We start from the raw sequence: 26,479 nt of genomic DNA, 5'->3' as shown, positions 1-26,479 counted from the left end.
ATTTTAACAGGAAAACAGATCCCCCAACCCCCCCCCCCCAAAAAAAAACAGCCTCTTGATCCATTTGAAACGTTTTAGACCTATACAATAGTTAAACTGATTCTTTCATAAAAATTTTAACACAATTTAAAACATCATAAACACATATAAAAGAAATATCTAAAACAAACATGAGTGCTAAGAAATTGAATCCTTAAAATAGATCGAATATTGCGTCCATCTGCAGGAATTGCACAAATATCAAACGTTTGGTTTATATCTATATAAAGCAAAGAGTTATGTTTACCTTCTCAACAACCCTGACATGTTTTGAAAACTGAAACATTCACACAATAAAAGGTAAGAAATTAACCCATATATTTTCACAACAGAAATGAGTAAGTAAAAGGTTGGCTCCTCTACAAATTTCTGCACATGATGGTAATTGTCTTGCTGTTCTCTGACAAAACTCTGATATGACATGCAGAAGGAATCATACAGTTTTGAATAGAATAAATCACTGGACTGAATAAAATCAGAAACGCAAAAGAGCATTTTTCTGTTGACAATTTATGTTAGGTAATAAAAGGCACGCAATTGTCATCAGAATTTTTTTTTTAAATATTCAAACATAATTTTAATGTCTACCAAAGGTGTTGGTCCTCTCAAATATTTCAAGAACCTTCTCTACAAGTTGAATTGTTGAAAGAAACAGTATAAACAAAGAGTAGATCAGAACTTTAAGGCTGTGGCAGGGTGAAGAGTCTCAGTGCTTATGTCAGGTGTTGAAATTTAAAATGAGACATATATATATATATATATATATGAATATATATATATATATATATATATATATATATATATGAAGAATAACTTAAAACTTAAAACAACAAATCCATGAAAAGTCTCAAGGTAACCAATGACAAAATTCACCTTGCAAAAGAAAATTCAAAACCTTTTATAAAAAAAAATTCAAATCCCGGCTAAGATCAAATACCCTGTGACCATCAAGCTCCAAAAAAAAACCTCTTCAGACTTTTAACTTTGGTATCTAGGAGCAGCATTTCAGTCATCTGTGAAATAGTTGATGAACGAACAGGAGACAGTCATCACCGCGGCGACAACTGCGGTGATTCAACGGGATACCAAAAGAAAGCTACCGTTGCTATGGCAACTCCACTTACAAAGAACATAAATAAACCAGAGGAAGAAATCAGACCAGATCGGTTGCCAGGATCAACAATCGTGTCTGCGCCTGCTGCTCTCGTTGTACGGGATGCCTGTTGCGAAAGAAATTGTGAAAAAATTCTGTCATCAAAAAGTATTCTCACTTTCAGATTTAGAACTGAGTAAAACTTTGGCAAGATCTGAGCATTACTGATCAACTCCTTTTCCTTTTACATTTACTCTTTTTTTTCTCCTGGAGAGAACAAGGTAGTTATAAATTACAATTAATAATGATATTCTGAAATAAAAAAAATCTTGCAAAAAATCCAACAAACAGAATAGTGGTATTTCGATTAAAAATGACAAATCAAACCTTTTTCATATCGTTGTCTAATCTCTGTAAGCTTATTTGAAGCTTTGGTGCTTTCAGGAGAAGTTTCTTGGTGATATCTGAGAGATGGCAGACCGTGGTTCCATCTTGTTGACCATCATCGGCCAGGGTCTGATGAGCTGACCAATTCTTATGAATATAATCCAGACAACTGTTTATATACGAGAGATGCTGAGATATATTCTCTAGAATCGCCAGCGATTCGTTCTGACTGTTAAAAAAGAAATGCAGAAAGTAAAGATGAATTGATGCCCGGAGAAAGCGAAACAATGTGAGAAATATCATCCGTAATATGAAATTGCAGAATTGAAATCATGCATGCAAAATTATCCAAATGTACTACAGAGCAACTAATCACAACTGTACTTTACTTGAGCAAAGAGAGGATTAATGCAACAAGGATTCATGAAAATAGACAACCACCTCTACCCCATGGCCCCCTTCTCCCAACCCACCCCCCCCACCCCTCTTCTCACCTAGCAATCTCTCAACCATATACATGCTAGTTAGTGACTGTATTCTCTCAATATTTTACACACCATAGACACATACATGAGTCACAACTACCCTGCTTTATATAGGCTTAGTTACTGATCATTCAAGATGGTTCACGTTATTTCAACATTTAATATAGGTAAATAGTTCTCCACTATTCCTAACAAGTTAATATCACGGGTAACATTGAGCTAAAGATCTGTCACACTTCTATGCTTTGTTAACATTGACTTCAAAACCAAAGTTCAAAGTCGATTCCTTTGAGATGTTTATGAAGGTATACACTGTGACATATTTGATAACTTGTAAATAACCCTTATTATTCATGACAATACAACCGAACATTAAATTTACATACACTTATGTATCATATCAGTCATTGTATGACTGTAATCAAACCATTCAATCACCTGTGAGACAAGTCAATTTACAACTTTTTATCATTTTGTTTAACCAACTTTTAAACAATAAACAAGCAAGTACTACCTATAACCCATACAGTGGTACAGGGTGGTACATAAACAAATATCAATTCTTCATTCTGTGGTAGCATTTTATTTTAACCTGAAATAATGTTGCATCATACCTTAATAACCCCTAAATAGGTCACACTTGCAAATATTAGTGCTTGGATGAGTGAGCTTGATTAGTGCGACTCTGTGACAGAGTTGAATCGTACCGTTATCTCCCATAAATAAGTCAAACATCCAAGGCATTAGTGTTAGAATCTTTCATGTAACTTCTTTATCATATGACCTTTTAACAACTTTGCCTAATCCTCTCCCACCAGTAAACAGGTTACCTTAAAACATTGCTGCTGGGATTTCTAATACTGCCTCTTTCCCATTTAAGTTTATGAATCTCATGAACCGAACGCATTATCTTTCGTCTGGAGCCAAATTCTTCGACACCCATCTGAAACAAAACAATCAAATGATGAAGACAACAACAAAAACTGACTATACAGGGATAGATCTGAGATGACTTGCTTCCCAAAAAATGTAACCAAATAGTCAGACAGCTAAAAAGCTAGACAGCTAAAAGCTATAAACCAAACAGCCAGAAAGCTTTAATAGTGATTCATTGCTGCCTTTTATATGAGAACATTTTATGCAAACTGTGTGCACTAAGTTCTCGCACTTTAATGGTGCACCATATTGAGGAGTTTATTAAAGCTTTATCTTTGGAGTAACTTCTATTCATGCATTTTCAAAATTTGATCAATTGTAACTTCCAATGACATTTGAAGTTAATGAAAATGAACAGTCTCCTCTTACTCCCTAAGAAGAGGTCACATATCAATTCTGAAGTTCATCCAAGCTCTGGTTTTGAAGGAATCAAGGTTATTTACAAGGTTTCATACTTTGTCCTCTGTTGATCTCAAATGACCTTTGACCTCTACAAGACAAAGTTCATCCAAGCTTTTAACTTTGAAGTTATCAAGTTTACAGGCTTTTCAGAGTGTCACATCTAGGAACTCAAATCACCTTTGACCTTTACAAGAAACAAATAGGTTTCTTGTACTCACTAAGTTACATCCACATACCAAGTATGAAGTTCTTCCAAGGTGATTTTTTAAGATTTTCAGACATTAACCACTGGTGACCTCACATGACCTTTGACCTCAATGAACCGTCCACAGTGGGTGTTAATAATGTTAAATACTAGCTGAGAGCAACTAACAGGTGCAAAGACAATCCACCAATTACTTAGAGAAAGCAGAATGACCCATCCAAAATTACTTCATTATTGGTAAAGGTTTAATTGACCTCTCTCAATGGATCACCTTTATCATGCCCTTCACTTCATGATATCAATCATGCCTTCACTGCATGATATCAATCATGCCTTCACTGCATGATATCAACTTCCTGAAGTCATCAATAGCATTGTTCAAGTCACAATAACTTGCCAAAAAAGGCTCAAAACTACCCCAATACTACATAAAACAGCCTCCAAAGTTTATTGCGCTTATTAACAGATGGTCTAATCCAATAACAAATGCTGACTGTCCCTATCAAGGTGTGTGCAATGACCGTCATTCTACTGCAAGTCATCCCCGCTGCAAATCTAGTCGATAAGCGTAACAGATGTTTCCTTATAACAGATTTACCCTATATCAGCCATGATATACTATTAAATATACATTATGTATTTATGTTTCTGGTAAGACTAAGCAATACTATGGCAACATGAACAGCTAGTAGTTAACGTACATGAATGAACAACATGATATCTATCGACTTCTTCCTGGTTCATGTCTCAGCACTTTTTTATCTGCTATCTTTCCTTGTCTCTTCTTTCATGTCTGAAGTAATTCCCTCTCTTGTTTTCTTTCTATATTGTTTAGCTGAATGAAATGGATTTGCGTATCCAGTCATCCATGAACTGAAATATAAGTGTAGAGTTGGGAAATTGGCATAAAGTTCCCAACCTCTGATCACCAATGATGAAACCTAGACGCAGGGAATGACTCAAGCTTAAGTGATCATGCTCAAGTTTGCTAATTATTCATAAAAGGATAGCATCAGAAGAGAATTAAACATACAAGCAAGGAAAGCCATGTAACACAATGCAGAAAAACACCTAATCAAACCCTGACTTCTACTTAGTTCAAACAAACCCTATAGAACATCAAATTAAACTAAGGCACAATTACCCTTGCATTCATTAATCTGCAAAACATCACACTAACCTCTGGATTCACTGAACTAAACAAACTCACATTAGTCCTTGGGTAAACAATACTAAGATAGTTCAAACAAACCCTATAGAACATCAAATTAAACTGAGGCACTATTACCCTTGCATTCATTAATCTGCAAAACCTCACACTAACCACTGGATTCACTGAACTAAACCAACTCACATTAGTCCTTGGGTAAACAATACTAAGATAGTTCAAACAAACCCTATAGAACATCAAATTAAACTCAGGCACTATTACCCTTGCATTCATTAATCTGCAAAACCTCACACTAACCACTGGATTCACTGAACTAAACCAACTCATATTAATCCTTGGGTTAACAATTATCTTTGCATGCATGAACTACATTAATTCACAGCAACCCATTTAATTCACTGCACTAAAGTAACATTAATCCATTGCTAAATTTGGAGTTAACTTAGATTGTTAAGAGTCACTAACAATTAGATGTGATATTCTACACACTGAATAACCATATATAAATAGACTGACTAGTCATTTCCGAACGTGGAGCTGCTAATCTGTGATGAATAACATGTTTTAGTATGTCGCCCTCCTTTATAATTTAGCAATGGCTTGCAGCTTTTCATCAGGGTTGAGACTTTTTCTCTTTTTCCTTTGTGTTATGAATGTATAAACTGAGTCATGTCAAACCTGGGGGTGGAAGGGGTGGGGAAAAGGTGGGTGGTTTAGTTACAAGGCATACCCAGACATTACCTCTGTTCCATTTTACTAGTCAAAAGACAACAAAGGTTCCGGAAAAGGGGATGGAGATATCAAGGTTATAAAATTGCCTGAATGTTCTAGTTTTCTTAAAATGAATATCGCTCATATAGGTCTGTCAAGTACTTGCTAGTACTAGAGTACGACAAGTATTTCCAAGTAAAGATGTGTTTAAAATGCCCTTAAATCTATCATTCTGATGAGCAAATTTCCAGGTGGCCAAGACTTCTCGGAGGTTGATTGTCATCATTCACTAACTGCAGCAGCTTGCATGTGACGTCATGTGTCCAACCAGCATTTTCTGTTCTCCGTGGTAACCATTTATGGTAACTATATTCTTGATTGCACTATACTCGACAAAATAACTTTATCCTTAGGATAACACCATTAATTAGTTTTCACTAATTAACTTGATTTACCTAACCTAATTAACCTAATGAACTTGACTAATTAAACTTGATTTTCAGTTTGTTAAATAAATCTATTCCAACCTTTTCCAGATCTTCCTCTGTGAGTCTTAATAACTCAGCAAAATCTACTTTATGTGAGTGAAAAAGAGATATAAGCTCTGAGAGATCCAGTCCACACAAGAACAAATCCAGGTCGTTATAAACATGATAACGATTGGTAGAGTCTCCCGCAGGTGTCGGTCTAGAAAAACAAGAGAAACAAAAGATGGCAGCTGGCAATGACCAAGACCTTTGATCACTTCAACGTTAAGACCTTTGATCACTTCAACTTTAGGCTTCGTTAGCAAAACAGATGGTTTATAGGTAATGAGAGGATACAAACTCAAAACATGAAAAACAGTTGTCACGCATATATTAGCAGGAAATCACTTTGGTCTGTTGTTTAATGGACCTCTCGAACACATTCCTATTCATCAGAGTTTATTGACCACAACCAGTTGGAACAATTTTCTAAATGCTAAGCACCACTCCATACTATCCTGTCATATCATGCTCAAAAGCACTCTTATTGACAGTATGAACAGTTCCTGACTTTTGTCTAGTAGAAATAGGATATTCAAACTGTCCAACCTGTCAGTAAGAGTGCTCTGAAGCCTGATAAGAAGTTCCTAACACCAAAACTTGTCCAATTGTTGTTGGGTGCTGAATTTCAAAATCTCATGCTAAGAGGAAAACATGCCATTGACAGCACCAAACAATGATCAATTCTCTACGAAATTCGTAAATAATGTTGTCTCTTATTTCAAACAGTTGAAAATGCAGGAAACTGTGGTGTGCTTTCAGGCAGGGAATCAAACCCTCAGGCTATTAATGGACCTCAATTTAAATATATGAATATGCATATTTATTCACATTGAGAATTGTTCAAAAGAGCTTTAAACTATTGGCAGATCAGTTTAGCAAAAGATACATTTTCAGTAAAATGAAAATAATTTTGATATCCAATCAGAAAAGAAAAAACCCAGATCCCTGCCTGTAACTTTAAGGAAACTCTGATAATGCAATGATAGCAAGAATTTATTCATGCTACTTAGTAATTGTGAATGACCCATTAAGGTTTCAATGTGACTTATTTAACAGCGTGATCACTTAGTGACCTGGTGTGATTGAGCTGTAGAAGAATTAGAATCAAATGGCAAGTGAAAACTGAATTATTCGTCTTTGAAGAATAATTGCTCTCAAGGACATTTCTGTAGATTTAAGAATGCCCACATTGTTACACCTGTTTTTTTGTGTTTTTTTTTTCAAATTGAAAACATGGATGACTTGCAGACAAACATATACACAAATAGTTGCAACAGAATGAGCAGAGAATATGAGGGAAAAAATATTATAAAACAGTCAAAGCAGCAGTAATTGTTTTAAAATGCTCACATGATCGAAAAATGTTACTGTCTGGGCACAAACTTTCCCATGGTGACCTACATATGCCATAACAGACGGGAGCAGGTGGGTATTGGAAATGACCTTTGTTGGTGACATTATACTCACAACTTTCACCTGTAACTGCTATCAATTCCAAGGTCTATAGTGCTTGAACAAGGACTAAGGACATTTAGAGAGGACTTCAGTAGAATTATAGATACCACTGCTTATATACTGTATGACATTATGCCCATATTTAGGGCAGTTATCCTCATCTCAACGAATAGAATTATAGATAAAACTGCTTAGATATGACATTATGCCCATATTTAGGGCAGTTATCCTCATCTCAACGAGTAGAATTATAGATACCACTGCTTAGATATGACATTATGCCCATATTTAGGGCAGTTATCCTCATCTCAAGAATAGAATTAAAGATAACACTGCTTAGATATGACATTATGCCCATATTTAGGGCAGCTATCCTCATCTCAACGAGTAGAATTCAAGATACCACTGCTTAGATTTGACATTATGCCCATATTTAGGGCAGTTATCCTCATCTCAACGAGTAGAATTCAAGATACCACTGCTTAGATTTGACATTATGCCCATATTTAGGGCAGTTATCCTCATCTCAACGAATAGAATTATAGATAAAACTGCTTAGATATGACATTATGCCCATATTTAGGGCAGTTATCCTCATCTCAACGAGTAGAATTATAGATACCACTGCTTAGATATGACATTATGCCCATATTTAGGGCAGTTATCCTCATCTCAAGAATAGAATTAAAGATAACACTGCTTAGATATGACATTATGCCCATATTTAGGGCAGCTATCCTCATCTCAACGAGTAGAATTCAAGATACCACTGCTTAGATTTGACATTATGCCCATATTTAGGGCAGTTATCCTCATCTCAACGAGTAGAATTCAAGATACCACTGCTTAGATTTGACATTATGCCCATATTTAGGGCAGTTATCCTCATCTCAAGAATAGAATTATAGATAACACTGCTAAGATATGACATTATGCCCATATTTAGGGCAGCTATCCTCATCTCAACGAGTAGAATTATAGATAACACTGCTTAGATATGACATTATGCCCATATTTAGGGCAGCTATCCTGATCTCAACGAGTAGAATTATATATACAACTGTAAGATATGACATTATGCCCATATTTAGGGCAGCTATCCTCATCTCAACGAGTAGAATTATAGATAACACTGCTTAGATATGACACTATGCCCATATTTAGGGCAGTTATCCTCATCTCAACGAGTAGAATTATATATACAACTGTAAGATATGACATTATGCCCATATTTAGGGCAGCTATCCTCATCTCAACGAGTAGAATTATAGATAACACTGCTTAGATATGACACTATGCCCATATTTAGGGCAGTTATCCTCATCTCAACGAGTAGAATTATAGATACCACTGCTTCGATATGACATTATGCCCATATTTAGGGCAGTTATCCTCATCTCAAGAATAGAATTAAAGATAACACTGCTTAGATATGACATTATGCCCATATTTAGGGCAGCTATCCTCATCTCAACGAGTAGAATTCAAGATACCACTGCTTAGATTTGACATTATGCCCATATTTAGGGCAGTTATCCTCATCTCAACGAGTAGAATTCAAGATACCACTGCTTAGATTTGACATTATGCCCATATTTAGGGCAGTTATCCTCATCTCAAGAATAGAATTATAGATAACACTGCTTAGATATGACATTATGCCCATATTTGGGGCATTTATCCTGATCTGAACACTGGTACTCCTGAGTCAGAAGCTAGTTTTCTTTGAAATTACACAGATATACTGTCAAGAGGATATATTTCTTTACCTGACATTTGCTTCTGTTTCTCCAATCTCTGTGGTAGCTGTCACTCTACCAGGGCTTCCAATCTGATCTAGCAAATCTGATATCTGTGGTGATAGAAAGACACAAACAAAAATAGACTTAAAAAGAACAAAAGACTGCAGCTGAATTACAGAAAGACCAGAGACTTTCTGTGTTTGTTATTGAATAGAAATAAGACAATGGAGAGTAATTAGTCAGTCCCATAAGGGTGAGGTGTGCAAGGATGTGGCATATCTCCAAGCACACATTGAGTTTCTGGCCCAAAGAGATTCTACAGCAAAATTTTGATAATAATTTTTGTTCACACAATCTACCTCAGTATGACCCCACCCCCCCTAGCTACACCTCCACCACCCCCTCCTCCTTCTACACTATCACCACATTAAAGTAAAACTTCAGACCTAATGTTACTGTTTACCGGTACCAGACACCAAGTTTACCAAAGCTATCTGAGAAAGCTGCAAAAGTAAAGTGTCATGTGCTTCTATGATACAGGAAACCACAAGGCCAAATGATATGTTTACTAGTTTAACTTATTCTAAAAGCAAATTCACTAGAGTGAACAGATGTGGATTACATCATGAGCTCATTAACAATGACCACCAACGGATAGGATCGTAAAAACATTAATATTTAATGAAGGTCAACCGTAGACAGTCCTTTCCGATGGCATCTATTCCAGATTCTATATTCAGTGTTACCTCAAGATAAGGGTAAACTATGTTTCCATGCCAATGCAATTTTTGTTTTTTTGCTTGTTTTTACCTCTGTAAGTCCTTGACCATAGGCTATGTCTGCTGCCGTTCCTTCAGAGCAAGTCTTGGTAGGGTCAGCTCCATTATCCAGGAGTAGCTTCACCAGCTTAGCCTCACCTTTCATTGTAGCGTAACACAGGGCCTAAAGGAGTAAGTAGAAGGATCCTTTTTGCTCATTTAGTGAGCCATTCAACCAAACTTACCAACTATTACTCTAAATATCAACAAACTAAAGGCATCACGCCTCATTTCTTCACAAAATGAACATTAATTGGCCGATATAACTGATTACTTCAATCCGATCCACGACATTTTGTCAACTAAACTTTCCATTGCATTATTAACCATATCTATAGAGCAAAATGGAAAATTTCAAAAAGGTTTTGAGTCCTAATTTTAACATGAAACCTGCTGGTTATCATAAAAAAGGCTTATCATAGTCTTGTGGAAACTGTGCATTAAAGTTAATGCATATATCCTTCTATCGATTCATTTAAATGTTCACTTTTTTTCTCTTAATCAGATGTTAGAAGTGTTTGGTATACAATATTATGTAGCTATAGAGCCACAAGTAAAATCAATTCCTTTACAGAGAGAGAGACAGTCTCTCAACATAGTACCACCAAAATTCAAGACAAGAAAAAAGATGGCTCCTTTGAGAATTCATCAGATCTATCATATCTTCTACACCTGCTTCAAATGTCAACCAAATTCACACATGTCGGTCTTGACAGAGATGAGTAATTAACCCAATGGATGAGTTAGAAACACTGTTAGCTGGAATATAGTGTGTAACTGATGATAGGATAATGATCTGAGACTTGGGACAGGACATCACCATGGTAACCTTTGTTACTAAGAACAATTGATGGATATGCAAATCAAAAACATCCTGTTTGCAAAAAAGGAAGATAACTAAAGTACTGCTGCCAAATGTGGTCTACTGATTTCTCCCATGCAGGGTGCAATAAACAATCATAAATGCCTATAAACCTCAGGGGTACTCTATAGGCAAGCTACAAGCACTTCTCATGTGACAACATTCATGTCAAAGTTGAAGTTCTGATACATGAATCATGATACCCCAGCTGTTGGTATGTTTCTTCATGCTGGGTCTTATCTCGCTACATGTGATCTGCTTCTAAAGGCATGAAAAAGGCAAACTACAGGCTAGTTCATTTTGGTGAACTACTTACATTCTGGAAATGGATATTTTCTCTGGTCTTGGTACAACTCACCACCCGCCACCCTAACTCCCACCCACCCACCTTAAACCAGTGCAATGTTGCCCTAGAAATGATATCCAAGTGTTTAGAGCAAATGTGACACCTGGGATGGAATCAATTAAACCCATACAAAAGTTCAGGTCATTGCTGTTGCTGAGGATAACCTACATCATGCTACAAATGTTTGTTTTCCTTGCATGAAATCTCTCAGCTATTGACTGACTTTGTTGATTTGACATTTTCTTGGAACCATTCCTGAAAAAAACAATTTTTTATTTCTCACTTTTTTGCTCAGGAACTCTTAAATTTCCAGGTTTAAAGGACTTGAGACTCTTCTAAGGTGGAACTTTCCTCTTTTGCTTTCCTTTCACTTTACTTATTTCCACCTAATTGTGCGGCCAAAGTGGTTTTCATACTCTCCGTCAAATTATCATCATTTGTAATAACACAGAAAACTCATCAAACTTTCTTCTTTTTTAATTTTTTTTGCTGCTTTTTAAATTTCCTGCTATTGTTTAAAAAAAAATTTGCTCACCTTTCTAATTCGGCCTAAATCATTATCATTAGCAACTTGAAGTTTAGAAAGTTTCTGTTTAAGCAAGATTCGGAGTGTCATCCACAATTTCCTGAGACATGTATTCGTAAGATCTGTCAATTAACAGTAACAGTGTCATACTACTTCAGAGCAAATGGCTTTATCCAGTAGCGTACTCAGACATACCCCCTCACTAAGAACTCTTACCCCCTCCCCCTCTTCCCCCCCCACAGTAGTATCACCATATCCTTTAAAATTCCTCAGAGATTTATTTTGGTAAGAACAGTCTGAAAATCAGTGCACTTCATCCATTTTGGGGGTCTAACAAAGCTATGAACATACAGTGGAGTCCTGACAGAAATTTCTTAAATACTTTGAAATATACATTGCAAGATCGCTGTTATTACAAGATCTGTTCCTAGTAGGTAATGTCATCATTTGGGTACAAATTGTGGGATGGACCAAACTGTGATTCTTGTTTAAATCATAAAGTCCCCGGGCTATAGATGACATTTTTGATACTTGCTCCATACTTACGGTCCATCCTCTGTTGTCTTGCTTGTCAACATCAGACTTGGCTAATATAAGTTTGGCTGCGACCTTTACATGACCTCTCTGAGCGGCAAACATTAAAGGGGTCATGTGACTCCTGATGAAAGAATGAAAGAATCGACGACCGAGGTAATTTACTTTAAGAAGAAGAAAGATTGAAGTATTTTAAAGAATAAATTTGAAGACTATTTAGCAGATCCCACAAAGATTGAGCAAAATTATCAAGTTCATATCACTTTGGGAAATTTGGAATCTGCAATCTTTTGTGACCTTAATTAATGGCATCAACCAACCAGACATTTCCTGCTGAAGTGTTAATTGAATAGTGAGAGACTTTTACCATGGACACCAAACGACCTTCTTGAAGGGTTATTCTAAGTTCGTGAGCCAATTTAAATGTAAACATTCCTTCCTCTGTGTACTTACGATTCATGAACATCCATGTTCACTCCTTGTTCCAGTAACAATTCCAGACACTCCAACTGTTTATCTTCTCGAACTCGACTGCAGCAACAGGCCAGCAGAGGGCCAAATAAACCTGTTGAACCCACACGGAGAAGACCAGAGACGTTTATAGCCATACAATCAATACATTCAAATATTAATCAATCTCTTTCTTAGAGTCCGTTTAGCTTTTCTTTTAGCTTTCTTCCTTGTTTTATTAGCTATTTCTTCATAACATATTACAGGTTCAAAGAGCACACAAATCATACTGAATATATTCGAATGGTTTGAACCCCTTTCTACATTTCTTTGTTGTTTCTTTGTTGTTTATTATTTCCCTGTCAGTATTATATTGTTCATACTTCATATATGCAAATTAAATTTGTATGATTTATTTACACATCGCATTAATTTCCTATAAAAAAATAAATTACATTCTCTGGCTGCTCATTTCTGACGGATAAACAAATTTAACACTAACATGAAAATTTTACAATGATAGGAAAATTTGTTATTTTAATTGAAAGTTAGAAACTGGACATTGATTTCCTGGCCAGGAATAAGAAAAAATATATCTGTTTCCCTTGCAATTATCAAATAGTCCGCACTCCTGTTAGATGGCAAATAAATATAATTCTAACTGATTCTGGAGAATAATGAATTGAGCCCCATGTTCCCCTCCTGAAACCCCTCCCCACCCCCGAATAACCTGATTGTAAACAACCTCCCCAGAATTTTTTTCTTCACAAATTACACATATTTGCCTTTCTGTTTTATGAAAACAATGTTACCTCTTTCCATGAGGCATGGGAGGGTTCTCGGATAAACAGGTACAAGAACATATTGTCATGGAATATTAGTCAGACTTTTTAAACAAAAATGATATGGGGACCTTGTTAATGTTGCTACTGCATTATTCTAAGATATCAATCATTATTTGTGACAGATGGAGATGCACTTTACGATAAAAATGTTATAAAACTTATTATATAAACCATTATAGGTCAAAAATTCACCAACATCCAGAAAGAAATCAGGCTTTGTGCATGGTCATAGTTCCATCAATCTCTTGTTTTCCATCCTATCTTTTTCTTCAGATTTTATTTCTATTTTCTCTCTATTTTTTGCCGATTGAAATCTACAAATTCTCTGAACCATGGTTTATCTCCTGATGAATGTTTATTTTAGTCCTGAGTAGAAGCTAGAGTACTTTCTGATATATAAGTTCTAACTAGTTCCGACTGACTGACGATAAAGGAAGTAAGGAAGTTTTGTAAAAGAACCATTTTATTTCACAGGAACGTGAACATGAACACAAATAAGAAAGCTATTCAGTTTTATATGTTGTCCAACAAGTGCAGTACAATTTTAAAGAACTTTTAAGCAGGACACTCTCATATACCCACAGATATGATACAGTAGCAACTGTAGCCCAAAGGGAGGATTTAACCTCCCACTGTCAGAATATTCTGAAAAGAAACAGATATCTTTTTGCTTGTTCCTGGGCCTCATGAGCCCTGCAAATGTCTAGACATCAAAAATTGCATCTTAGTAATTCCTCAGCGAATTTTTTGTCTCCATCCATGGGATTAATTATCATGAAGAATCACATTGGTGGAACCATTGCAAAGAAGTTCAAACTGAAGACGCAAAGCTCAAACTGGAGATGCAAAGTTCAAACTGAAGGCACAAAGTTCAAACTGAGGACATAACTATTGCTGTCACATATAACACACCTCTCTGGTGAAAATACTAACCTACATAATGAAATGTCAGCAGAACGGTAACAGTAACTAGTGAAGTAGTCCGATATAGGAATGCACCTGCATTCTCAATATGTTCCATGTATTTATTAAGCACAAGAACTAATGATTGACACCATATGGTCTCACCACACATGTGCACCTCTCCCCCCCCCTCCTCAAGTATGGGGGATTACAACTTCTTCCCTTCCGACCCAGAAATCCTAATTCCAACCAATAAGCAATTATGAAAACATTTGCCTTTGTGATTATTCCACACCATGATATTGGCACCCATCTGGTGCTCCATACTTAGATATTCCTAACTACACAGAGCTACTTCCTTAGCTTCCATCCCAATCCCCCCACCCCCTTACTCTCCTCTCCCCACCCCCCTCTCACCCGCTTACTCCTCTTGCATAGTCTTAAATCCTAGTGTAAAATACACTCTTACCACCACTACTACAGAAATCAACATCGGCTCCTTTCTCCAGAAGGAATTTCACAATATGGGCATGGCCGGAATGAAGGCTGTACATCAGTGCTGTCCACCCCCCTGACAGAATGGTATCCACCCTCATGCCTGCAAGGGATCATGGTCAAAAATCAAAAGACAAAATTATTGTTTGTTTTGCTTGGGAACAGAAGCAAAGTCTTCTAACAGTTCATGGAACTAAAATCAGCATGCAGTGACATAAACAAGAAATGACAGGATGTCTTCTTTTGGCATAGCAAAGAGTGCATTCTGGGTTCAAAAGAAGTAACTCTACATATTGACTGTTAGTTAATGAATGTTATACAAACCATCCATGTAACTGAAGGTTATTGAAGTAGGGCAAGATACTCCCATTCTTGACCTAACCGCCCATTTATAATTTAAAGCGATTCAATGGATGCCTTTCATTACGAAACGCTACATTTCATGTAACCAAACTACCGTCTAGATTTGAACAACCTATTCACACAATGCTGCTTGAATATGTTATAAAGCCTTTGCTATTCATCCACATAATGAGATTAGCTCAAATTTCTGGAGTACGAATAAGAAAACAGATATGTGACTCGGTAGCTCTTCCCTCGTGTTCTCCCCCTCCCCCTCCACCCACCCCTTCTCCAACCTCTGAGAGATACATAATTTATGGTCATTTAGAATACCTTAGAGAAGAAAACCATTTTCCTGTTTCGGTTTCCAAAATCAAATTCAAATCATCCAATGCTTTAATTAACTACTCTGCCTGTGTTAAGTTGTTGTTGTTGTTTTGTCTAGTTTCAGCAATGTAGATCATCTTATAATGTTGCCAAATTAATCAGGGGCAGTAAGGATACATTTGTCTCTGTGTTTGCAGTAGCTGTTTACTATTGTATGACTAGTGAAAGGTTACAAGAATCAGTCGTTTACACTTCATAACAACACCAACGAGGTTACAGGAATCAGTCGTTTACACTTCATAACGACACCAACAGGGTCGTTATTTTATGTGCAACACATTTGTTAAGTTTCTCCTGTTTTCCAGTTTTTAAATGTTTATCATAAAATACACATCATTGAAAACTTCCTACCACCTTGAAGATTGACCTTAGCAATACATTCCACATGTTGTTTGCATTTTCAATGCTCAAACACAACTAAAGAAAAATACACATGTCTCTTTAAATCCTTCTTCAACTACCATCAACTACAGTATTTCACCCTGAGAAAGAAAAACAGGGATCTTGTTTTGTCCTCGGTGGAAACCTCAACATGAATTTGACCTTTGACCATTGGAACATGGCAATCATTACCTGCACCCTACCACTGGCTGACTCATGCCAAAAAAAAAATATAGACTTTGAAAGGATTTAAAAACAAAAACAAATGAATCTATTCAAGCAATAAAAAGAAAATCAGCATTTCTGTGACATTTAATCCCTATATAAACAGGAAACAGCTGTGAATTATCTACGATTTGGCAGACCAAGAGGGTACAAATATAATACCTGAGAAATAAAAGCAGCCTGTCATACATAAAACTGAGTTAAATCCTTACCTCTATTCAATAGGTTCTGAACCTCATCTAAGTTTCCCTTGGAAGCAGCCATTTTGAGATCCTCAGATATCAGAGGAGAACCTCTCTGGTCCCTCCTTGGACCACCATTTCGCCTTCTCTGGTGGTGATTATTCCCATTAGGTCTGGCCCACCGTTGACCTCTGAGGAGTCCGTCTTCACCGAAAAGTTGCCGACCCGAATTTCGCGGTGTTGCACCAAAATCTGGTGAGGTGAGCTGAAATATTACAGAAAGATTTTTTATTTTATTTAGAATTAATCGGAGATCGATCAAATGATTTATTATTTGTTTAAATATGTTCCATCAATCTTCGTCCTTCTAAAGAGGATTTTTTAAAAACATTCATATTATGTATAAATATATCCTTTCCTATATGTCCTTATATATCCAGATTGCATCTTTTTATATATGTATTGTATATCCTTTCCTAGTTTGTATAAATATATCCCTTCCTATGTCCTTATATATCTAGTTTGTATAAATATATCCTTTCCTATGTCCTTATATATCCACATTGCATCTTTTTATATACATATATCCTTTCCTAGTTTGTATAAATATATCCTTTCCTATGTCCTTATATATCCACATTGCATCTTTTTATATACATATATCCTTTCCTAGTTTGTATAAATATATCCTTTCTTTTATGTCCTTATATATCCAAATTGCACCTTTTTATGTATTGTATCCTTTCCTAGTTTGTATAAATATATCCTTTCCTATTATGTACATATATATATGAAGATATAGAGTTGGTCGGTTTGTGTCTATTTTGACGCAGAGTGCTCTATTTCTGGAGGACAGAGCGGAATATAGGTTGAGACTAGTTGAGACTAGTGGAACACTAGTAGTTGTTACTCAGTTTCACACGTTGACAGACAACTGGTCTGTCTGTTCCACTACTCTAAGCTAATCTCAACCTATATATATATATATATATATATATATATATATATATATATATATATATATATATATATATATATATAAATATATATATATATATATATAAATATATATATCACAAAACTGGTGGATCGGATCTTGCTACTTTCACGCCGTTTCACGCCGTTTCACGCCGTAGCGATCTTCAGGCAAGTGATAGAATGAAACCTAATACCCCCTATATACATGTATGTTAAGGCTTTTTCCTAGTACGGTTGAGTGATCTTAAGTGTCTGCATTTAGATACTAGTTCTGTTCGCTTCTTGAGAATTCTTTCCTTTTGAGAGTGTGCGTTGATGATTGCGAGTTTCTCCTCCAGACACAGGCTGCATTGTGTGGTGCCGCTAAGCAGGGTGTTGGAATGCTTGAGAATTGACTACTCCATTTCGTAATCTTCCCCTTTATCCTTTAAATACCAAATAAATTTGGATAGTTCTGTTTCCTTGGCGTAGGTTTTGTTCGAAAAGATTTTGTGTGATTGTTATACCTTAACCTGAATGGGCCACCGCACATGCCGATGTATGAGTTGGTAGTATCATTGTGATGAACTTCTGCCTTGTACACAATTGCGACGGATAATCATTTCCCTGCCAGGGGGCAGTCACTTGGGTTCGTGAAGTTGCATTCTTTTGTAGGGTTTGGGGGGTTGGCCATTGCGAGGTTCCTTGAGTTGTGTGCTGTTATTATTGACTTGATGTTGTTCATGCAGCTATAACTGATTTTGACATTGTTACGGTTGAATATTTTGTGATATCTGTGTGATGGGGGAAGTGCTTTGAAATGAGCCTCAGAAAAGATCCTCCAATGTTGCTTTTAACATTTTTACTGTAGGGTGGGTTAAACCAGATCGAATTTCGATGGCGGCGCTTTTGTTTGGCTGGTTGGTGTTGTGCGGTTTCTGTGTATGTGATCTCTTCGTTGTAGCCGCTGGCCTTCAGGGCTTCAGTGTAGGTGGGGGAGGCGCTGTCAAAAGCACGCTTGCTAGATGATAGTTCAGATAGTCTTTTGCTGATTGTTGCTGGTATGTGTTTGATGATGTTAGGGGGGTGGTTGGAATTGGCGTTCACGTATGATGGTTGGTCTCCTGGTTTCTTGTATGGTTGGTACTGGCCAGAGTTCATGTCAAGAGTGACGTCGAGATAGTCGACAATTTTGAGGTTTGATGTAATAGTGATCTTTAATCCAAAAGATTTAAATATCTGTATGAAGCTTTCCTATTTCATGTCCTTTTTATATCCTTTTATGTACATGATATATCCTTTCTTATTTTGTATCCTTCCAAATAGTTCAAACACGTAAAGATTAATTTATTTTGACTTTAAGGAACTTCTTTGTTCAAATATGGCCAATTAAAATCACATTTCTGCTTTTTGCATACATATATACATGTCAATTTCGACTTGTCCATAATTAAAATGATCAACTTTGCAGTGTCAAACAACATCATGAGTAGGTTGGTTACATAGCCAGATAGTGGATATTCAATAGTGTGCATAGTACAGTGTGTCAGTATAGCTCTATTATCAGGGCATGTGGAAACACACACAGTTCTTACTTTAAACAGCATCTTCTGTTTATCTCTAATAGTCCAGCTTATGGTCAGATACAGTATTAGGTATAGATCTACATCCTGGAATACAACATTAATGTCATATCAAATAAATATACTTAATTGTTCACTCATCCATCCATATATTTAATACTCACCCATATTCTACACCCATACTGTTCTGCTATAAAATTGTACAACCATATACTATACCCATACCATATGGCCATATAGTATACACCCAGCATAGACTGCAACCCTCATACTGTATGGCCATATAATGTACACTCATATACCACACCCATACTGATCTTTAGCTTCATCTATGAAGGAACATTAAAAATGTAGTATCTCCCAAATGAAGTAACATTTTCTTAGTTATTTAGGAAGTTGTTTATCAAAGTGGAGATGGTTGGGTTTTGTGTTTCCTTTAAAGCTCCATTACTGTATCTACAAATAAATTGACTGATAAGATAAAAACTAAATAAAACAATCAGCAACTTTATTGTAAACAAATATTTACTGAGAAAACAATGACTTTTATATTTCATATCACAGCAGTCTAGCTTCACCAGAGAGAACCAGTTTTGACCGGTTTGTGCAGACTTTATTCATGACCAGAATGTCTGGAACAATACATCTCCGGATATTAAGTATATATGCATATTGCCATTAATATCATATCTCATGCAGGGAACCTTTCTTCCAGGCTTTCAGCATTAGTCATTTAGAGGGGAGATATTAAAACTCTGTGAAATGAGGGAACCACACTCATAGGTTCTTTTCATCAAATACATGTCAAATGGTGCATAACTAACACTTAAAACAACTTCATATCATTGTTGGCCGTTTTTATCTCACTCAGACAATTAATCATGTTAGCATTAATCAAACTGAGGAGCAAACTGAATCTGTTGATTTTGAATTCATTATTTGACACAAGTATGAAACTTGATCCAAAAGTAAAAAGAGAAACAAAGGTGATGGTGGCGGTGGTGATGGTGATGGTTGTGGTGGATGGTGGTGTGATGATGGTGATCGTGGTGATGGTGGTGATGGTGGTGATGATGGTGGTACTGTAGTGGTGGTGGTGATAGTGGTGGTGATGGTGATGGTGGTGATAGTGGTGGTGATATTGGTGATAGTGGTGGTGATGGTGATGATGATGATGGTGGTGGTGATGGTGGTGGTGTGATGATGGTGATGATGGTGATGATGGTGATGATGGTGATGGTGGTGATGGTGGTAGTGGTGATAGTGGTGATAGTGGTGGTGATGGTGGTGATAGTGGTGGTGATGTTGGTGATAGTGGTGGTGATGATGGTGATGGTGGTGGTGATGATGGTAGTGGTGGTGGTGATAGTGGTGGTGATGGTGGTGGTGATGTTTGTGATAGTGGTGGTGGTGGTGATGGTGATGGTGGTGATGGTGATCGTGATTGTGATGGTGATGGTGATGGTAGTGGTGGTGTTGCCATGGTGGTGATGACGGTGACGATGATGATGACACCAAATTTTGCTTTTTAGAAAGACCTAAGAGTGCAGAGGGACTGGCATTATTACACAGTAAACTAACTGCTTGACTAAAAACCCTGGGGATCTTTTATAACAGAGCACCTGCTGCCTCTGTTCAGGATCTCTGTGACAGGTTATGACAAACAAAAGATCAGGCAAAGCGCCAACTGAGGCTACCCTCTGTTTGTTCACATTCATGCTACATCGTCATCATCATCGTCATCATCATCATTGTACGATGACGAGGACAATTTAAACAAACAGTCAGGTACTTGGCTGGTTTGAGCTGGTTTGATCAGACTGAATCAAATCAAACGCTGACTTGAAAAAAAATGTTAGCATTTTAAGCCAAGTGAATTCCACTGGATGTAAACTGGTAATGAGTCTAACTCATCATACCAAAGAAAGTATTAATCGAGAGAGGAAGTTTTAGAGCGAGCAACATTCTGTAGATATCATCAATTATGCCATCTATAATCAATGATTCGACCAATGTTGTTCATCGTTAATGGCAGCAACTTTTAATCTGCCAACATGATCTTCATTACAAACAGAAGCAGCACCAACCACATTGATTAAAAGATTTGTAATCTGCTAATATTACCATGTAACATTCGTCATTACAAACAGTAGCAGGATCCAAATGTGAGGACCTCTGACTAATGTACGGAAGTACATAACCCGTGTGCAGTAGTATTTATAGCATACTTTGTGTTTTATCTAGTCTTCTTGACATACTGTACTTACTATATAAATTATAACATTATTATTGTCTGGACTTACGCATAGTGAATGAACACAATGTGATTTGCTAGTGATGTTATGAAACAAACCAATAGCAGGCATAGTGATTCCTTGTCACATTATGACAAAGCAAACTGGTGTTAAGCATCAAGGTACTTACATTAATGTGGAACTACTGCATACACTCAAGTATGTTACCCTGTCCCACACCAGCACCTCACCACCCTACTCCCTTGACTACATATTTAGCCAATTCCAATTGACAATCCAAATGTTGCAGTTGCCTGTGACATGTATATCTCACATCTACATTCATACCAATCATTCCAAAGCAGTAATGGACGAAATGTAGAAACTTTATATGTTGAGACTAGATTTCAAACGGTCTTTAATTGCAATGTATACAGTATTCTGTAATGGCAATAAACATCAGGCATCCAATTGACTAAAACAAGATGACAATATTTTTTGTTTGTTTCTATAACAGTAAGCCAAGACTTCAGTTGTTCTCCTGAATACTAATTTACATGGTTATGTAACATGTAGGCTACAACTGTAATTATGATAAATTATATACATAAACCTGTAAATCCTATGAACTGTACATGGATTTAACACATGATAGAATGATTCCTGAAGCTACGGTCTGTAAGTCAGATCTCATTTGAATTACAAAACTGTCGCTCTCAAGGCTTCTTTAATTAAAGGCAATACACAATATTTGGATATTTTTTACATGCATCCTTGCACTTTGGGAGGGACACAAATTTTCAACAACTTTGGAAAAATTGACCAAACCAGAAATATTACTGACCATGACACAAGAAAATTTTGGTAATTACCTGACTGTAAGAGGTCAGTGGCATAAATGTACAATGTGCAAATTTGATCACACAGCAGACAGAGTATGCACTAATTAATACATAAAGTAGCTCTCTCTAACTTTACACAAATATTGGTTTCCATTTCCTGCAGAATTTAAGCTCAGGACTATTCCAGAGAAATTCCTATGTAGGTTTTGTTAGTGACCGGGGTGTGTAAGTAATGCTACTGGAGAGAAATAGGAAAAGTTGTTCGAAAAAAATCAACATGCTACAGTATGAGTTCCAGTAATGATGTCATCAAGACAGCACAATTTTTTAGAAGTGTTCTCACTTCATCCTGATGACCATCATGTATTATAAGCTTCTCTTGTTTTAACATAAATGAATATATTTTTGTTGGATAAAACGTGTATCAAATAACCAGAAGCCAGAATTAAGTTAACCCATCATTGAGCCACTTGAATGATAATGAATTTAAAGTTTTACACAATTAGTGGCTCTCAGTCATAATTCATGTTCTCCTTAGGAATCCCCTAATTTCATACTCATTTGTAAAGTTATGAACATACCTGGCATGGAAAAGTTTCTCCCACAAAATGGGAACCTATCAAGTCACTTCCCAATGAGCTATTTTAGAATTATCGGAATATAGAACCCTCCTTTAGATTTTGGGTATTTGATTTTCATGAGAAAACATTATCACAAACAGAAGCCAAAGATGTAAAATAAGCTACCCAGGGTAGTATAGTTTACTGTCCATCCGTAGGCCCTCGGGAACCACTAACCTGTGTAGCATACTGTAGTTCACTTTCTTTCTATACTTTGGCGTACAGTAAGGTACACAGATACAGTATAGGATTTAACACAAGCATCAGGCTTGGCAGGTGAGGGGAGAATACAGTTGTAACGTATCATTAACACCCCACTAAATTTGAAAATAATTTTGAGCTTCTGATGTTCTGAAAAAAATAAGTAACTGAGTATCAAAATTGTCTTAATTGTTGAAACAAGGCTTACTATAATGTACAGATCATTTGCAGTGAAAGCTGTGTTTTTTATAGGGGTGAGGAAATATCCAAATTAAAGATTCAGAAATGGTAAAACTTTCCTAAGTCTCACTCGGTCTGCTGTTACATACTCCCAGGAAACCTATCAATCATATTACTTTTGATTTTTCGTATTCATTTTGAAATCCATGTTCTGATCAAGGACAATCTGTAGAGTTTATTCATGAACAAAATCAGTTCTGCCTTTCCAATCACCTTGAACTTCACCTTGACCTCAATATGTGCTTCTAGTGCTTTTAGCAATGTACTTCTCAGTCACAAATTTCACTTTTTGTGAATTAACAACAGAAATGTTGTCTGGGAAGTTATCAACAAATTTTGAAAATGAAATTAGAACATGATTGGAACAGAGACCTCAGGAGTGTGAGTCCTGTGCTTCTCAATCAGCGCAACATACAGTGGCACTTTAGTTTATGACGTTCCTTTTACAACTAAGTACTGTATTTATTTCCTGGGTGTCGCCAGTCAGAAGTCATGCATAGTTCCTTTCATAAAGGGCAGCCAGGGATAACACTCCTATTTATTTCCTGGGTGTTGCCAGTCAGAAGTCACTCATAGTTCCTTTCATAAAGGGCAGCCAGGGATAACACTCCTATTTATTTCCTGGGTGTTGCCAGTAAGAAGTCATTCATAGTTCCTTTCATACAGTGCAGCCAGGGATAACACTCCTATTTATTTCCTGGGTGTTGCCAGTCAGAAGTCTTTCATAGTTCCTCTCATAAAGGGCAGTCAGGGATAACACTCCTATTTATTTCCTGGGTGTTGCCAGTCAGAAGTCATTCATAGTTCCTTTCATAAAGGGCAGCCAGGGATAACACTCCTATTTATTTCCTGGGTGTTGCCAGTAAGAAGTCATTCATAGTTCCTTTCATAAAGGGCAGCCAGGGATAACACTCCTATTTATTTCCTGGGTGTTGCCAGTAAGAAGTCATTCATAGTGCCTTTCATACAGTGCAGCCAGGGATAACACTCCTATTTATTTCCTGGGTGTTGCCAGTCAGAAGTCATTCATACTGTAGTTCCTTTCATACAGTGCGGCCAGGGATAATGCTCTAGTTTCAGTCATTGCAATCCAGTAAAAATGAACACATATTGAAACCCAGCCAGGGATAACACTCCTATTTATTTCCTGGGTGTTGCCAGTAAGAAGTCACTCATAGTTCCTTTCATAAAGGGCAGCCAGGGATAACACTCCAATTTATTTCCTGGCTGTTGCCAGTCAGAAGTCATTCATAGTTCCTTTCATACAGTGCGGCCAGGGATAATGCTCTAGTTTCAGTCATTGCAATCCAGTAAAAATGAACACATATTGAAATCTTGTAACTTTTCAGTCAACTTTTGGTTATTGTATCCCCAGCCAATTTCCTATTGTTGATTTACTTAAATTGGCTGATTTATCACACTTTGAAATTCCTTTCTATTATGTACAGAGGCCTATAGCTTCCATCCCATGGAAAATAAAAAATTAGGCTATGGAGTTAGGTACTCTTTAAAGTGTTTAAATATTCAATTTGGTATTTTTCTTGATCCCACTTCAGGTAGTACAGTAGGATGTTAAATTGCTGAGAAATGAGACCTCAAAAATCAAGAGAATGCTAAAATGCCACAGTGGCAACAAACTGCAGAATTTCAAAGTGTGATAAATCGGCCAATTTTGCAGCAATGCAATTGATATTTCAGAATATGCTTATTTAAAGTTGTGCCAAGTATACAATAAATTTGGTAAGTTTTAAAGAGGTCAAACTACAACATACTCCAAAATTTGGTGATTTGATATAGAATGACCCAGTATTGACTAGTTTGGCAAACCAAGAGTGTCTGAAAGGAACTTACATCCCTTCACACAGCACTGTACTATTAAGTATACCTGATCCGAGTCCTATCCCTATAAATGTACTACCTTTGAACCTGTTGTCTCATTGGTGTTCAGCTGTCAGATAGTAACTTGTGCTCTAGTGGCTAATTGCTAGGAAGAATCGCAAATTAGTTAAAGACTTTGCATAAACTACATCATTCATGAATCTCTGATTTTTTAATGGTGCAGTCTGTTGTGTAATTAATTATAAACCAATCAAATACATGTTCATGACAGTTTCAAATAAAGACGTTTTCTTTACAACCCTGGCTGATGCCTTCCAAATTTAAAATGAAATTTCACAGGAACAAAGAATTTTTTTTTTAACACAAAATACTGAAAATGGTTTTGGGCACAAAAATTGCACTATATATACATCTTCGCATGTGAGCAGCATCGACTGCCAATTTTCATAAGTATTACAATTTTTACCCCACTATATTCATGTTGTATTCGTATTATAGATATATGTTATTGGCAGACGGATAAATAAAGAGGGCAGTACACTTTCTTTTGTCCAGCTCCCAGATGAACAACATGTTATGTTTTCTTGCCACCTGGCACCCTGGAGAATAACTAAGCGCAAGTTAGTCCTTATTCATTTTGCTTCCGAGGGGAATATGAAAATGAATTTTCTGATTCGCCGAGCTGCTGGACGAATAGTGGGGGCACTACACATATTTCGTCCTGTGGCCAAGCGGCCCCAGCGAACAACATAGTGCATTTCTCTTATTCACCAGCTGCAGGGCCAATAGACAAGTTCAACAAGAAAGGCTAACAAAATGTAAAAAAATTGTGGTATTTTCTTCATTCTTAATATTGGAAACAGAAACATGAACAAGAAATGTTGCTTGGCTACGCCTAAGGCTTTGTAGGCCTACCGTAGTAAAGTAGTAGCCAATGTATCATTGCCTATAACTTGAGCCTTAGCCTAGCGTAGGTCTACTCTAACGTAGGACTGGTGATGTCTGATTTAGCATTTAGGCATAGGGGAGACTAAGTAAGGCTCTGCAAGATAACATCATCTTTTTAAATTTCACTAGATGTGAAAAACACACATTGCGTTGCTATGATAAAATCATGATACTATGCGCTAGTATTATACGTACCGCGGTACGGTACGTTCCAAAACAGTACAAGACTGTGACATAAATGGAGCTATTGTATGTGTAGAGGCCTAAGTGTACGCTAATTCAAACACATACAACATAGGAACCAGTTGTGCTACAAGGTAATTGGCTGTGAAACGTTCACCGACCTCTTTTCCGTTATCTTCATGATCATCACCAAAATGAAATTCGTCTGAATCATCACTTTGATAGCCTTCTGCGCCGGCAGGTAAAAAATTCATCGTATTAGACGTTTGATGGCAAGAATACCTGATATTGACTACTCTTGCCTGTAAGAAATGCTTCGCGGGTGCATGTAAACAAAAAGAGCACTATAGGTATATCTCAGGCGTTCTAAGTTAACTGAC

At 36.7% G+C, this 26,479-nt stretch overlaps 2 protein-coding genes across 2 annotated transcripts in view; one reads left to right on the top strand and one right to left on the bottom strand.

Moving 5' to 3' along the window:
• Positions 1 to 942: 942 nt before the first annotated feature.
• LOC139960972 (ankyrin repeat, SAM and basic leucine zipper domain-containing protein 1-like) lies at positions 943 to 26,479 on the bottom strand. Its single transcript, XM_071959717.1, has 11 exons — positions 26,261 to 26,479; positions 16,483 to 16,717; positions 14,910 to 15,038; positions 12,696 to 12,807; positions 12,255 to 12,366; positions 9,967 to 10,098; positions 9,184 to 9,266; positions 5,957 to 6,116; positions 2,835 to 2,947; positions 1,520 to 1,748; positions 943 to 1,259 (listed from the first exon to the last, which is right to left on the bottom strand). Exons 1-11 carry the CDS (start codon positions 26,351 to 26,353, stop codon positions 1,089 to 1,091), a joined length of 1,569 nt encoding a protein of 522 aa, XP_071815818.1. The 5' UTR covers positions 26,354 to 26,479; the 3' UTR covers positions 943 to 1,088.
• Positions 16,583 to 26,479, top strand: part of LOC139960971 (sodium- and chloride-dependent creatine transporter 1-like) — a 61,403-nt gene continuing 51,506 nt past the window's right edge. The window contains exon 1 of the mRNA XM_071959713.1: positions 16,583 to 16,712. The gene's annotated coding sequence lies outside the window, so the exon portion shown is untranslated. The remainder of the gene's footprint in view (positions 16,713 to 26,479) is intronic.

Source organism: Apostichopus japonicus, chromosome 20 (assembly GCF_037975245.1).
Source record: "Apostichopus japonicus isolate 1M-3 chromosome 20, ASM3797524v1, whole genome shotgun sequence".
Taxonomy (NCBI): Eukaryota; Metazoa; Echinodermata; class Holothuroidea; order Aspidochirotida; family Stichopodidae; genus Apostichopus; species Apostichopus japonicus.
This window is presented reverse-complemented; position numbering and strand designations above follow the sequence as displayed.